Source organism: Littorina saxatilis, linkage group LG2, assembly GCF_037325665.1.
Source record: "Littorina saxatilis isolate snail1 linkage group LG2, US_GU_Lsax_2.0, whole genome shotgun sequence".
Taxonomy (NCBI): domain Eukaryota; kingdom Metazoa; phylum Mollusca; class Gastropoda; order Littorinimorpha; family Littorinidae; genus Littorina; species Littorina saxatilis.
In genome coordinates this window covers 85,655,453-85,669,210 of record NC_090246.1, presented here as the reverse complement: position 1 = coordinate 85,669,210, position 13,758 = coordinate 85,655,453, and the positions used below count along the sequence as shown (strand labels likewise).

Sequence of the window (13,758 nt, the reverse complement as noted above, 5' to 3'; positions counted from 1 at the left end):
GAACACTGATTCTCTGATGGTTGGCCTCGCTGCTTCGGCGACGGCAGCGGGGAGTAAGAGAAGTGCTACAGTCACCTCCAGCTCCCAGCCTCAGAAGAAGAAGAAGAAGCCAGTTTCACTGCCTCCTTCTTCCTCCTCTTAGGCGCCTGTTGCGTTCCCAAGCAAGACGAAGGGTGCTCAGACAGGTAAGGGGAAGCACCACCACCAGGGGGGGTGGTCGCAAGCCTGCGCCTGCCCGCCAGCAGAATTTTCAGTGAGTCCCGGCCCTACGTTGACGCCCCCTCAAGTTGCCCCTCTTTCGTCCGTCGGTTCCCTTTTTCGGGCCCGCGGCATGTGGGGCAGACTGGTCTCCAACCAGTTTTTCTTGAGGGTGGTGTGGTCGGGGTTTTCTCTACCGCTGTCGTCACAACCTCCATTGTCCGCTCTACCCTGGACGTTCCCCCCTCCTCGAGACCCTGCCAGATGGCAGGCTCTTCAGGACGAGGTGAACTCGTTGGTCGAGAAGAAGGCGGTCTACCCCCTTTCTCAGCCTTCTCGGGGGTTCTGCTCCCGCCTGTTCACCGTCCCCAAAAAGGACGGCCGGTTCAGGCCGGTGTTGGACCTCTCCACCTTGAACTTGTACCTTCACAGGTGCAAGTTCAAGATGGAAACCCCTTCGTCGGTCCGGTTGGTCATCCGGCCAAACGTTTGGGCCATGTCTGGGACCTCCAGGATGCTTACTTCCACATCCTGGTGGCCCCGGGGTACCGACATCTGCTCCGGTTCGTTTGGGAGGGCACAGTGTTCGAGTTTCGGGCCCTCCCATTCGGCCTGTCCTTGGCCCCTCTGATTTTCAACGGGGACAACAACACCACATGCTTAGCTTACCTTCGCCACCAGGGGGGCACCAATTCTCGGTCCCTCTCCCTGTTGGCGGAGGAGATTCTGCTCTGGTGCCAGACAAATCAGGTCCGGATGTCAGTCCAGTTCGTTCCGGGGAAAATGAACGCCCTGGCCGACATTCTCAGTCGGGGCGATCAGGTTCTCTCCACAGAATGGACCATCGCTCACAACGTTCTACAGCGTCTGTGGGCAAGGTGGGACCGTCCTCTGATCGATCGGTTCGCAACTCGATTCAGCGCTCGGCTTCCCAGGTACGTCAGCCCCTTTCGAGACATGAATGCGTTCCACTTGGACGCATTCACTCTCTTGTGGAGGCTCCTCGATGCTTACGCCTATCCCCCGACATCTCTGATTCCGAGGGTGCTGGCAAAATATCTGCAGGAACGACCAAGACTGATTTTGGTCGCGCCTTACTGGCCAACAGCTCCGTGGTTTCCAGATCTTCGCGGTCTCACCCACGTAGACCCTCTACCTCTGGATCTGGACGGGGGAGGTCTGCTCCAGCCTCGATCATGCCTCCCTCATCCACGTCCAGAGAGTCTGTGCTTGACCGCATGGCTCTTGTGCGCTCCAAACTGCTTGCACTAGGATTGCACAAGAGTTCAGTAGAGTTTTCCTTGAACGCTAAGAGGCGATCAACTAATCAGCTCTACGACTTACGCTGGAGAGCTTGGGCCACCTTCGCCTTGTCCAAGGGGATAAAGCCGCTTTATCCCTCAACACAGGACTTGGCCAACTTCCTGGTGGAAGTGTATCAAAAGAAGAGTCTTTCTTCTAAGACTCTTCTTGGATACAGATCTGCCATCGCTTCCACGATTGCGGCCGCTACTGGTCGCAGATCTGAACACTTGATCAGGTCCTCCCTCATCGCTAATGTCCTTTCGGGTATTAGCAATGCAGCGGTGTCTAAACCTCGGGTTTCATTTCCCAAGGGGGATGTCTTTCTGGTCCTCAAACTCCTGCGTAGCAATGAGTTTGAACCCCTGGCAGGCATCAGTATCAAGTTGCTGATTTTTAAGACTAATTGTTCCTCATCGCTTTAGCCACTTGCCGTAGACTCAGTGGTATTCAAGCTTTGAGTGGCCTGGACTTTGACATTGAGTTCACCACACAGCAGTGGTTGCCAGCATGGTCACGTCAGTCTAAGGTATGTTTCTTGGGTATATTTTCTTTTACGGTAGTACTGTTCGAAAATTGCCTGGGTATCTTAATCCTTGGATTTAAGTGATTTTGATTAAGGAGTTTAATACTCTACATATCACCCTCACACCACTCTGGTATTCTGTGCAAGAATAGTACTGTCGAGGTAAGTGTTATATTGACTGTAAGGCTTCTTTTTAAGCCTACTGTCTATATGATACTTACCGAGACAGTACTATTAGAGTTTCCCTCCCGCCTCCCCTCTTGATATGTTATGGGCTTTTTGAGGGTCTGCAGCTCATAAAGAAAGAGGACGCGCCACCTACATCCTGTAAGGGGGAAGCACTCGGACAGTGCTTGGGATCCACGGTGGCGCATGGTTATGGGAGATAATTGTACCCACTCAGCGTTTTGTCCAATTTTTTCGGCCTATAATAGATAATGTGCAAGAATAGTACTGTCTCGGTAAGTATCATATAGACAGTAGGCTTAAAAAGAAGCCTTACAGTTTATCCTACATACAGTACTTACGTGTCTTTTACTGAAAAAGCCCTGCAGTCGAGGCAGCTAAATTGAAGACGCTTGTTTTGGAACCTCGATCTCTTCTAAAACCTCGTGCAATCTATTACGTCAAAGCAAAGAAATGTCACTCTGAAAGTGTGGCGTGATGTGTTAGTTCTAAAGATTCATCGAGGGTAATTAGCGAGCGCAATTTTTTTTTCTATAATGACGTTTGTCTCGGTGACTTTGGCATCATAAGCAGTGGAAAAACAGGTCCCTGCCAGACTTGCTTGACATGACCTCATTTACGTGATATACACACGTGTGATTTGAACGATTATTATCTCACGGGTGTCTCTCTCACGTATGTAAGATAAACCAAGTTTTATTGAAATGGGATGTTGATTTTGCTACAAGGTTACACATAATGGTTTGTTTATTGTTGAAGCGGTCAACAACTTACTGTTAGCTGTTGTTTTCTTGTGTGTCAGGGATGTGTTTGGCCAGCTGCCCATCAGTCTTGTATCCATGACGACAGACTACACCCAGCTACAGCAGACAGTGGAGGGCTATAGACAGCTGCATTCTGTGGGACTGCTCATGCCTGCTGTCGGCAAGACTGCACAGGCGCCCAACATGGCCACACGTCTCTTCGACAGCGTCTTCAAGGTACAGTGGAACCCCTCTTTAAAGGCCTCCAACATTCTGAGAAAATCGGATTTTAAAATGCAGTCTTGAAATGGAGGTAAATTTACAGAGGTAATGGACAGGAAATCTGAAAAAGCCAGGTCTTCAAAAGATAGAGGTCTTAAATCGGGGTGTCTTTAAATGGGTTTTTATTGTAAAGCAGGCTTTGATCGTAAAACTTCCATGTTTTTCATACAGTACTGACAAACACAGTTGCAACGTACAGTTTAGATAATTTAATCTGCCCATGGTTGTTGTGAGCAAGGGACCCAAAGATGGACAGAGATCTCTTTGGGAGTGTGTGAAAGCTTCAATTGCATTAACAAGTGAAGGTTCTTCAGAAATATTCCATATGTCCAGTGCATTCATGACCATGTAACATTATACTGGAACAGAGCAAGTAGAGGAGTGTGGAAGGCTACATTCAGAGCTGTTTGCAAAGTTAAAGTGAACTATAAAATGCAGGAAACAGGTGATGCAAAGAAGTACAAATGCATCTTATAATTGCAGAAGTTTGCTTTGCATTTAGTTTGAGTGCTTTGTAACCCCCCGCGGGTTAGGGGGAAGAATTTACCCGATGCTCCCCAGCATGTCGTAAGAGGCGACTAACGGATTCTGTTTCTCCTTTTACCCTTGTTAAGTGTTTCTTGTATAGAATATAGTCAATGTTTGTAAAGATTTTAATCAAGCAGTATGTAAGAAATGTTAAGTCCTTTGTACTGGAAACTTGCATTCTCCCAGTAAGGTAATATTGTACTACGTTGCAAGCCCCTGGAGCAATTTTTTGATTAGTGCTTTTGTGAACAAGAAACAATTAACAAGTGGCTCTATCCCATCTCCCTCCCTCCCCCCCCCCCCCCCCCCCCCCCCCCTTTCCCCGTCGCGATATAACCTTCGTGGTTGAAAACGACGTTAAACACCAAATAAAGAAAGAAAGAAAGAAAGAGTGCTTTGTACACATGAACCCTACTGGTGAAGCCTAAAGCATGCAGATTTGCACCTCAACTTCCTCTTTTTTTTTGGGGGGGGGGGGGGAAGGTGTGTGTGGAGGTGTTGAATGTTGTTCTCTGTGTGTCTCTACAGGGTATAGTGAAGCATGTTCTTTGTACATGACTGTCTGTGTGTCTCTACAGGGTATAGTGAAGCAAGATGGCGAGAAGCTGACGGTTCAGACTCTCAATCCAGCAGCACAGAAACTGGCCGCCTGTCTTCTCGACTTTGCCTTTCAGCTCCAGCTGCCAGTAAGTGTGCTTGTGACAAAAATCAGGAATCAATCGTTATATTAAGTTTTTTTGTATTTTTGACCAAAATACGTCATTTGACACAGTCTTGGAGGAACTCTGTCTCGATCTATGTAAAATGTCATATTTTGGTCACAAATACAAATTACGTATGATCCACAGGGCAAAGTTGTGGTGGAGAGTTTACTGGACACGACCCCGGTACACGGACTGGCCCAAGGGACGCGCCACATGCTGGGCGACTATTTCTTCACGCTCTTCAAACCCAACATTGCTGCACAGATAGCTGTCGACACGGACACTGTGGCCATGATGATGAGGCATGCTGGGAAACACTCGCACCGTGTCTGCAGCGTCCTTGTGGCCATGCTTGACCATGTGGCTCGAGACAGATCTCTGCGGAAAAAGTGAGTGCAGTGTCACACCCCCACCCCTCGTTTTAAAACTGCCACAAATCTGAGAGAATAAGGTCCCAGAAGAGAGGGATTATTTTATTGTTTTTGATGCAGGGATTTTTTATTGTTTTTGATGCAGGGATTTTTTATTGTTTTTGATGCAGGGATTTTTTGTTGTTTTTGATGCAGGGATTTTTTGTTGTTTTTGATGCAGGGATTTTTTGTTGTTTTTGATGCAGGGATTTTTTGTTGTTTTTGATGCAGGGATTTTTTGTTGTTTTTGATGCAAGGATATTTTGATGCAGGGATTTTTTTAATTGTTTTTGATGCAGGGATTTTTTATTGTTTTTGATGCAGGGATTTTTTGTTGTTTTTGATGCAAGGATTTTTTGTTGTTTTTGATGCAGGGATTTTTTTGTTGTTTTTGATGCAGGGATTTTTTGTTGTTTTTGATGCAGGGATTTTTTTTATTGTTTTTGATGCAGGGATTTTTTTTTATTGTTTTTGATGCAGGGATTTTTTTTAAATGGAGAGAATCTTATCAAGGCTATGATAAAAAAAAATTCTGAGAAAGAGTCTTCAAAGAGGGGAGGTATTAAATCGGAAGAGAGGGATGGGGGGGAAGGGGGGGGCATAAAAGGGGGATTACACCGTAATTTATTTTTGTGAATAAGATTTATCACTGGTTGTGAAGACTACATTGAAACTGTACACATGAGAGAGTGAGAGAGAGAGATGAATTATGAATAGGCATTATTATTAATTTTGTGGCAATAAACATTACCAGCGATGGTCATTATGCCTTTGCTTCTGTGTTATCTGCAAGGACAAATACCAATGGCTTTTATGCTATATGGCGGAATAAATTCTTGTTCTGGTGGGTGTTGATGGAGTGAAGTGTTATATAACAACAATCAAAAGAGTAAAACAGTACCCAAAGCTCACTTGGTCAAGTTGTTTGTTTCAGACAAGGAGAGAAGATAGTGCAGGAGCTGCTGACCAGCTGGGGTCAGGTGGAGGAGTGGTGGTCAGCAGGGTCCAGTGGAGACACACAGGGACTGGCCGTGCTGCTACTGACCAAGCTGCTGCTGGTCGACAGCAAGGTCAACACACATGCACATACGCATGCATTCACATACAAAGAGACAAACGGAGGCATGAACGCACGTGCACCACATGCATGCATGCACACACGGACACACGCACACATGCACAGGCACACATACACGCACGCGCGCACACACATTCACACACACACACACACACACACACACACACACACACACACACACACACACACACACACACACACACACACACACACACCCTCACACCCAAGCATGTGCACATGCACACACACCCAAGCATGCACTCTCACACAACCATACATACACAGACACACACACACGTGTAGGATCCAGTGAAGAATAAACAGAACATGTATTGGCAGTTTGAATTTCATTATCTATTCAGTGTGTTGGTATTTGTATGATATTAGATTTTTTTGCACAGTTGCTATGTTTTGTTTCCTCAGGTTGTGTTGAACCCAGACAAGCCTCACTGTGCTCAAGTCCTGTCCATGTACCAAGCTCTTCTTACTGACCGCAAGACAAACCTGGCCTTCAAGGTACGACCGGCACGGTTGGCCTAGTGGTAAGGCGTCCGCCCCGTGATCGGGAGGTCGTGGGTTCGAACCCCGGCCGGGTCATACCTAAGACTTTAAAATTGGCAATCTAATGCCTGGCGTCTGGCATTATGGGGTTAGTGCTAGGACTGGTTGGTCCGGTGTCAGAATAATGTGACTGGGTGAGACATGAAGCCTGTGCTGCGACTTCTGTCTTGTGTGTGGCGCACGTTAAATGTCAAAGCAGCACCGCCCTGATATGGCCCTTCGTGGTCGGCTGGGCGTTAAGCAAAACAAACAAACAAACAAACTTCAAGGTACGCTCACTTCTCCTTGCAAACAAAACAACACAGTTGCCTTTTGTATAATTACAACACGCTCGTAGTGTTTACCGAGAGGCATGGCAAAGCAATTTTGTACGGAAAATAGTTGATGCAGATTAGCTGAGAAGTCAAAACATTTCTCTTCGAAAATTTTACTGAAAATCTATTACAGTGGAACCCCCCTTTTAAGACCTCCCAATCTAAGACTCCCTTCTTTTTAAGACCTTGTTTTCTCAGACTTTCTGTTCATAACCTCAGTAAATTTACCCCCATTTTAAGACTCCCTCCTTTTTAAGACCTGATTTTTTTCAGATTTGTTGAGGTCCTAAAAGGGGGGTTCCACAGTACCATCGAATTACAGCAATGGATTGTGTGACACGTGCCTTTCTGTATACAGATACTTGGGAAACATAGTTGTTTGGAGATGATTATAGCAGAAGGAAACCCTTACTTCTGAATACAGAATAACTTGCAGAGGTGTAACAGAAGGTTTGTGTAATGTGAACTCTAAGTCAGTGTTGTACATGTACCGTATTTGACGGATTACAAGATGCACCGTTTTATAAGCCGCACCCCCGTCTTTTAAAAAAAAAATTGGGACGAGCCACGTATAGGCCGCGTCACTACATTAGCCGCTGTCGAAAAAAATATAATCAGATCGTGTCAATCAATCAAAACAACCCGGCAAACGAAAGTACGGTATTTGGCAAAATCGGTTCCAAGAATAAACAAGTTAAACAAAGAAGAAAAGTGAAAAAGTTTGAAGAATAATATCACACACACAATTAAATTACATTCTTATCCCAACTCACATAAATGCAATTTACTTCAGTCTAGTGCTAGGACGCTGAATCGTCACCTTGGTAACAAGGGGAGGTAACCCTAAAAAAAGAGCGACCTTGACCCTTTAATATAACGAAGTCTCGCGTGACTTCCTGACCTTGCCGCCATCTTTGAATCATACTCATACTCTCTTCAGCGCTCAGTGGACACGGACGTGTTCGTTTTCGCTCCGGCTTTTCAGCCGTTTTTGTCTGATGCTGCTTGTGTCAGACCCACACCTTGGTACTCGTGCACGTTCCTCTGCTCTCTACGTGTGTTTGGGGTGAGCTATTTTGATATTTTCATTGATAGTTTGACTTAGGTTTTGCCAGCGCTTAGCTGTTGTTTACACTTTTCACCCACCATGTCGGTTAGTGGTAAAAGGAAACTCTAAGCCAGTGGCGGAGCCTTCTCCTGTCAAATAAGCCTCCCCGTAAATCGAAAGCCTGTGCGAGTTTTGCTGTGATTATCGTCTCAGATCTCTTGTCAAATCTTCTTTCGATTTTATTATTGACATGCCTGAATTTTCCATGCCAAATTGCCTTTGGAATCAATTACAGTCGCTTCAGGTTCTAGCTCTGTTAGTGATAAGCAAGATGTTTCTGTGTTTTTGCGCTCAATGAGCTACTGTTGACATGCCTGTTTTTTACCCATGCCAAAATTGTCTTAGAATCAATTACAGTTGCTTCAGGTTCTAGCTCTGTTGGTGATTTAGCTAGGTGTTTGTGCCTTTTTGCGCTCTCTGAGCTCCCAGATTTCAGCACTTTCAGCAGTATTTTCGTCGACCAAGGCAGTACTGCTGTCTTTTCCTCCTGGTGTCGGGGATTCCCGTTCCCTGGGCAGGGTGCGTGTTCCTCCTTTGGCCACAGTCACGTCCGCTGACGTGCATGCGTCTTTTGATGGCAGCGACGGTTTTTCTCTTCTGCGTTCTCAGGCCTCTTCTGGTGGTCGGCCTGTTAACGATCAAGGTATTTATTCTTCGTTAGTAGCCGGGTTCTCCGGCCAAAGCGAAGATCGTATACTGGAGCAAGTAGCCACGCCGGTACGCCGCGCCGTGAGTGAAAGCCATCCCAGTGTGATGCCGCTCCGTAAGCTCGAGCGGATAGCACAGGGGGTGAGCCCAGATACGTGTTCGGTCTCACCGAACAGGGGACTTGCGTTCGTTGTCACCACCGCATGGCGATCGGTAGGTGCGGCGTCGCAGCATTCCCCGCTTCCGTCCGTCAGGGCGGAAGCAGTCCCTAGGGACACACTGCGTTCGTTGTCACCACCGCATTGCGTTCGGTAGGTGCGGCGTAGCAGCATTCCCCGCTTCCGTCCGCCAGGGCGGAAGCAGTCCCTAGGGACACACTGCGTGGGTATCGCATCCCTCGCGTGTCGTCTCTTCCGGGCAACGCTTCGCCTGACTATAGTCAGGGCGGAAGTGTGTTGCCTGGTTGCACGGATGTGCGGGACTTTGAGTCGGATTTCGGTGCTTCCGTTCAGGAAGATGAAGATTCTGACTTCCGGATGCCGCTTAAACTTCCGCAAGCAATGGCTTTGGCAGCGGAAGTGGCTTCGCGGTATTTCGAGGAGGGTGTTGCAACATCTGTTGGTTTGTTTGCACAACCTCCTTCCGCTTTCGGGGATTTCCGTTTCTGTTCTGAGAAGCAGCAGTTCCGTTTTCGGGAATCCCCGTTGGTAGCGTTTGAGCTTTCTAAGCTACTAGCTACTGTTCAGCATGGCGGTGCGTTTCACGCTGTACTGCTGTTAACAGCTCTTGGTCTGGCTCCTGTTTCAGCTCAGCCTTACCTTGCTTCTTCGTGTTTAGCCTCAGCTTTGCCTGCTGGTTTGGCTAAGAAGTTTACACTGCCGCATATCTCAGTCAGGTTGATTGACTTGTTTGCCTTGCCTCGTTCCGGTCACACCGGAGCTTGCAGTCGGCAAGATGGATACAGCAGAGACAGAGTATTCCCGTTTACGGAGAATTCTCTTTTGTCTTTGGAGGAGACTGGCTTACGCTTGCTTGAGTTTTTGTCTCTCTCTGAGTCCTTGCAGAGATCTCTGTCGAGATCTATCGCGTTGTCATTGGACTCATTCAAGTTTGATGGCGATGTGGTAGAGAAAGACGTCGCTTGTCTGTTAGAGAAGACGGCTACAGTAGAACAGTACGTTATACTGAGTCCTCTCTCTTGCTCTGAGGGAATAAGCACCTGATCTTTTCGAGTTCGAAAACTTTGCAAAGTTTTTTTCTCGTGTTTATCTTCTCTGCGCTTGTCAACTTCGAGTTTTGTCGTGACGCACGGGAGATGGAAGTTATGACGCTTCTAGCCGCTTTGACTAAAGTCTACTGAGCAGCGGAGCCTCCCAGCGCTTTTATTTGCACATTCCGTGCACGCGGCAGGTTCTCCTTTCCCTCTAGGATTTAAGATTTAGAGTCACTTTTGAGTCACTTTAATCTTTTCCTTTTCAGAGGTTTGCTTGTCTGGTCAGCCATCGCTTGGCTCAGGTTACAAGTAAGAGGCGGATCTACTCCGCTCTTTGTTTTTGTGGCTCATCAGGGGAGTGTTCGCACGTTTATGCTACGGTGCTTTCCTCCCCATCTTCTGGGAGGAGCCGTGAACTGCTTCGGCTTGCCACTTTTGCCTCATTTAGGCAAGGTAACAAAGCTAAGCAAACACACTTAGGGTTAGACCCTCTGCCTTAGGCAGCTTTGTGGTAGGTACGCCCATCTATGGTGCGGCATATCTCTTATTTTTCACCTTCTCGAGTGAAGCTGCTAAGGCCGCTAATTTTTCGCCTCAGTGGCGGAAAAACAAGGCAAGCTGTTAAAACAATCTCGGCTTTTACGGTTTACGGAATCGCGCTTTCTCTTTAGAGTCATAAGCTTTGGGTTCCGACAAATCGCCAGAACATGTCCAAATTTTTGGCTCACATTCTGACTCAAAATCTCTATTAGGCTCGCTGAGCTACTGTTCGTAGCCTCTCAGTCGAGTCTTTTCCGGCTAAGCCTACCTCTTGAGGCGACTTTCGCTGCGCAGCACAAAGGACTCGCAGAAATTCCTTAGTTTCAGCTTTTCTTTCTGAGAGGTTACGGAAAGAACTTAATCATCATCATGTGGCTAAACTTAGGTTTGGCACAGAAGTCTTGAGCATTGGGGTGGTTTTTCTCCCACACGCAAAAGACGGTGACTTGTTGTTTATGTTTTGCCAGCAATGAATAGAATCACATTCCTTGAGGTCAGTGTTTCTTCTTTGGCATTACGCCTTGCAGGGCTTTCTCCCGCGAGTTAACAGGCTACACTCTCGTTGTAGCCTTCACTGCGACGGCCCCTGGATTTTTCTTAAATTTGCAATGTGCTAGGAGTTTTCTCCTACATCGCAGAATGGTACGCATTTGTTCGCCCTGTTAGATTCTTTAGCCTTCTCGGCTAGGCCGTCGAAGTGACGTCACACGTGTCACAGTATGGCATACAGGCGCCCGGTTTTACCGCGCCTTCCCCTCTGTTTATCCGAAGGTTGAATCTTGGTTTTTCATTTCAGGGATTCAGCTTTGGGTACTTTCTCAGGTCTTTCTGCACGCTTTCTAAGCGTCAATTTAGGCTGAGCCAATTTCGCTCAAAGGGCAGAGGGAGGGTACAGCTTACCTTCCCCTCAGCGATTTTTCCCAACTTTAGGTTTCTAGTACTTGATTTTCCAGTTAAGGAAACCTTGGTTTTATACGGAAGCCGTATTCTATCCCTAGGCCAGTTCTCTTACTTTGAGATTATTTTCTCAAGGTTTTTTGAACTGACTTCATGCAATGCCTCTAATGTTACGGTCATCGGGAAACTGAAATTTGAAGACGCCCACGCACCCTCTCTCGGGATGGGAGCTTAGTCTAAGAGCGTATCGGGTTACTGATACCCTCGCGTGCTTTTCCCAATTGCGGGCTGGGCTATCATAGTACTAGCATGCAATCAGGTTTTCAATACTCCTTACGTTTCACTCCTGATTTTGCAATAGGGAAAATTTACCCTCATCTTTGTAGCCTCGGCTAAGTCTTTTTCGTTTTTCAGCAAAGGCCGCAATTCGGTCTCGTTCTGACCACCGAGGTTAAGCGTCATCGGTCTCGGTTGCTACTGGGACGGGTGACCGTTTTTGAATATGGGCCTTTCAGGCATTCTTTCTAACTTTCAAGCTGTGGCCTTATGGCTTCAGCTATTGTACTGCTGTTTACTCACACTCGAACTCAGTGGCGCTTTGCTCCCGCGAGGCATTCTTTTCCGGTTAACAGAAGTTCGCCCTCTTTATTTCAAGCCACGGGGTAGGGAGATGGGTACTTTGCTCTCTCTGACACCACTCCCTTAGCCATCGAGGACAATGGTTGTCTTCTCTGGGCTTGTTTTCCTATCAGAGCTTCATCCTTTTATTTGAAAGGATCAGTGGCATTCTGTCACACTCCCGCAAACGGGTCCTTCCTCCTCACTTGTTAGCCTTTTGAGATAAGGCAGTAAGGTGAAGGAAAAGGGGGGGGGGGAGTGTATTTTGTATCTTGGACTATTCTCTTTTGAGCTCTGTCCAGACGGTTTGTTAGAACATGGGCCTATTTCTGTGCCTTACGTGAATTAGGCTATGCTTCTCCCTAATCTTGTCAGTGTGACTTGTTTAGCTCGCATTATAAGATGACAGGTCTCTTTTCTCAGAGAGACCATATACTGGATAGGGTTCAATACAAAAGACCACTTCAAGACAAGTCTGGGTCTTTTGGTTTCGGAGTTTTAATGCTCCACATGTTTTGAACCGCTGCATTCTGCTAGCCTTCATAAACATTACGTGAAACGTTCTTCCTTTTCTCCTAGCTGCAGCGCACAGAGGTAGCGAGATTCACACACTCTTTGGCTTACAGTGTTATGTAGGTTTCAATAGAGGCTCTCTACCTCACTCTGTTTCTGTCCAGACTTTTTGTCAGGCATCAACAACTAGGACAACCATCTCTGATGGTTTTTATAGTTTTCCTCTTTCTAAGATTCTTGCCATAGGCGATCCATTGTTATGAATCTGATCAGTTATCTCATTATGCTCCTTCCTGTCCTTTACAGGAGGTTTAAAGGTTCATAAGCAAAACTACTCTTATCGTTTTTGATCACAAGGGTAGACAGGTTCTTATCTACGTTGGTGTTCAAATTAGTAGGATATCCCGAGGTCCTTGACTTCTTCTACTGGATATCGTAGGAGCTCTCTATCATCCTTTACCTGCGTGGCTTTTGCAGCGCGCGGCGTTACGGTTCTAACGCGCTTCAAGCAATGGTTGCAGCTGGGTATATTTTTTTGCCTAGCTTATAGATTGAGCAGCCCACCGCCTTTATTAGCAATCTGCATTTATGTGAGTTGGGATAAGAATGTAATTTAATTATAAATTTTAATAATAAATTTTAATTTGATTATATACTTACCCAACTCACATAGTGAATACCCTCCCACCTGCCCCGCTTTTGAGGGTTTTGTGGTTTCCTAAAAAAAAGAGGGGTTTTTCTGTTCGCTTTCGATCGTATGAGTATGATTCAAAGATGGCGGCAAGGTCAGGAAGTCACGCGAGACTTCGTTATATTAAAGGGTCAAGGTCGCTCTTTTTTTAGGGTTACCTCCCCTTGTTACCAAGGTGACGATTCAGCGTCCTAGCACTAGACTGAATTGCATTTATGTGAGTTGGGTAAGTATATAATCAAATTAAAATTTATTATTAAAATTTATAATTTGTAACCAACACACACATGTACAAAGGTGTCTACCGTTCCGTCAGCCTGGTCGGAACCATCAGATTCTGCTGCGGAGAAGCCAGAAAAGTCACTTTCCTCGCTGTCGGACACAAACAGCGACATGATCGCTTCATCCAGAACTGAAGAAGTCGAAGTCGAGGCCGAGGGGGTGAAGTCATCATCGGAGCTTGAATCGGTCCCGCTCGTGTCGTCTGCTGTAGGTGCTGCGATGATCTCTGCACTCCGAAATCCGTTGATGATCACTTGTGTGGGGACACGTTGCCACGCATCCACGACCCATTGACAAACACTTGAAATCGTAGCTCGCCGCATTCGCCCAGTGTTGGTGAATGAGTGCGATCCCTCCGACATCCATTGCTCCCACAGTAGGCGCATGTATGTTTTGAAGGAACGGTTCACTGTGAT

General features: G+C 46.6%; 1 protein-coding gene across 1 annotated transcript in view; it reads left to right on the top strand.

Moving 5' to 3' along the window:
• Positions 1-13,758, top strand: part of LOC138954602 (DNA-dependent protein kinase catalytic subunit-like) — a 177,750-nt gene that overhangs the window by 61,912 nt on the left and 102,080 nt on the right. Inside the window, exons 33-37 of the mRNA XM_070326407.1 lie at positions 3,015-3,192; positions 4,344-4,451; positions 4,614-4,858; positions 5,814-5,949; positions 6,381-6,473. Of these exons, the coding sequence (XP_070182508.1) occupies positions 3,015-3,192; positions 4,344-4,451; positions 4,614-4,858; positions 5,814-5,949; positions 6,381-6,473 (760 nt within the window). The remainder of the gene's footprint in view (positions 1-3,014; positions 3,193-4,343; positions 4,452-4,613; positions 4,859-5,813; positions 5,950-6,380; positions 6,474-13,758) is intronic.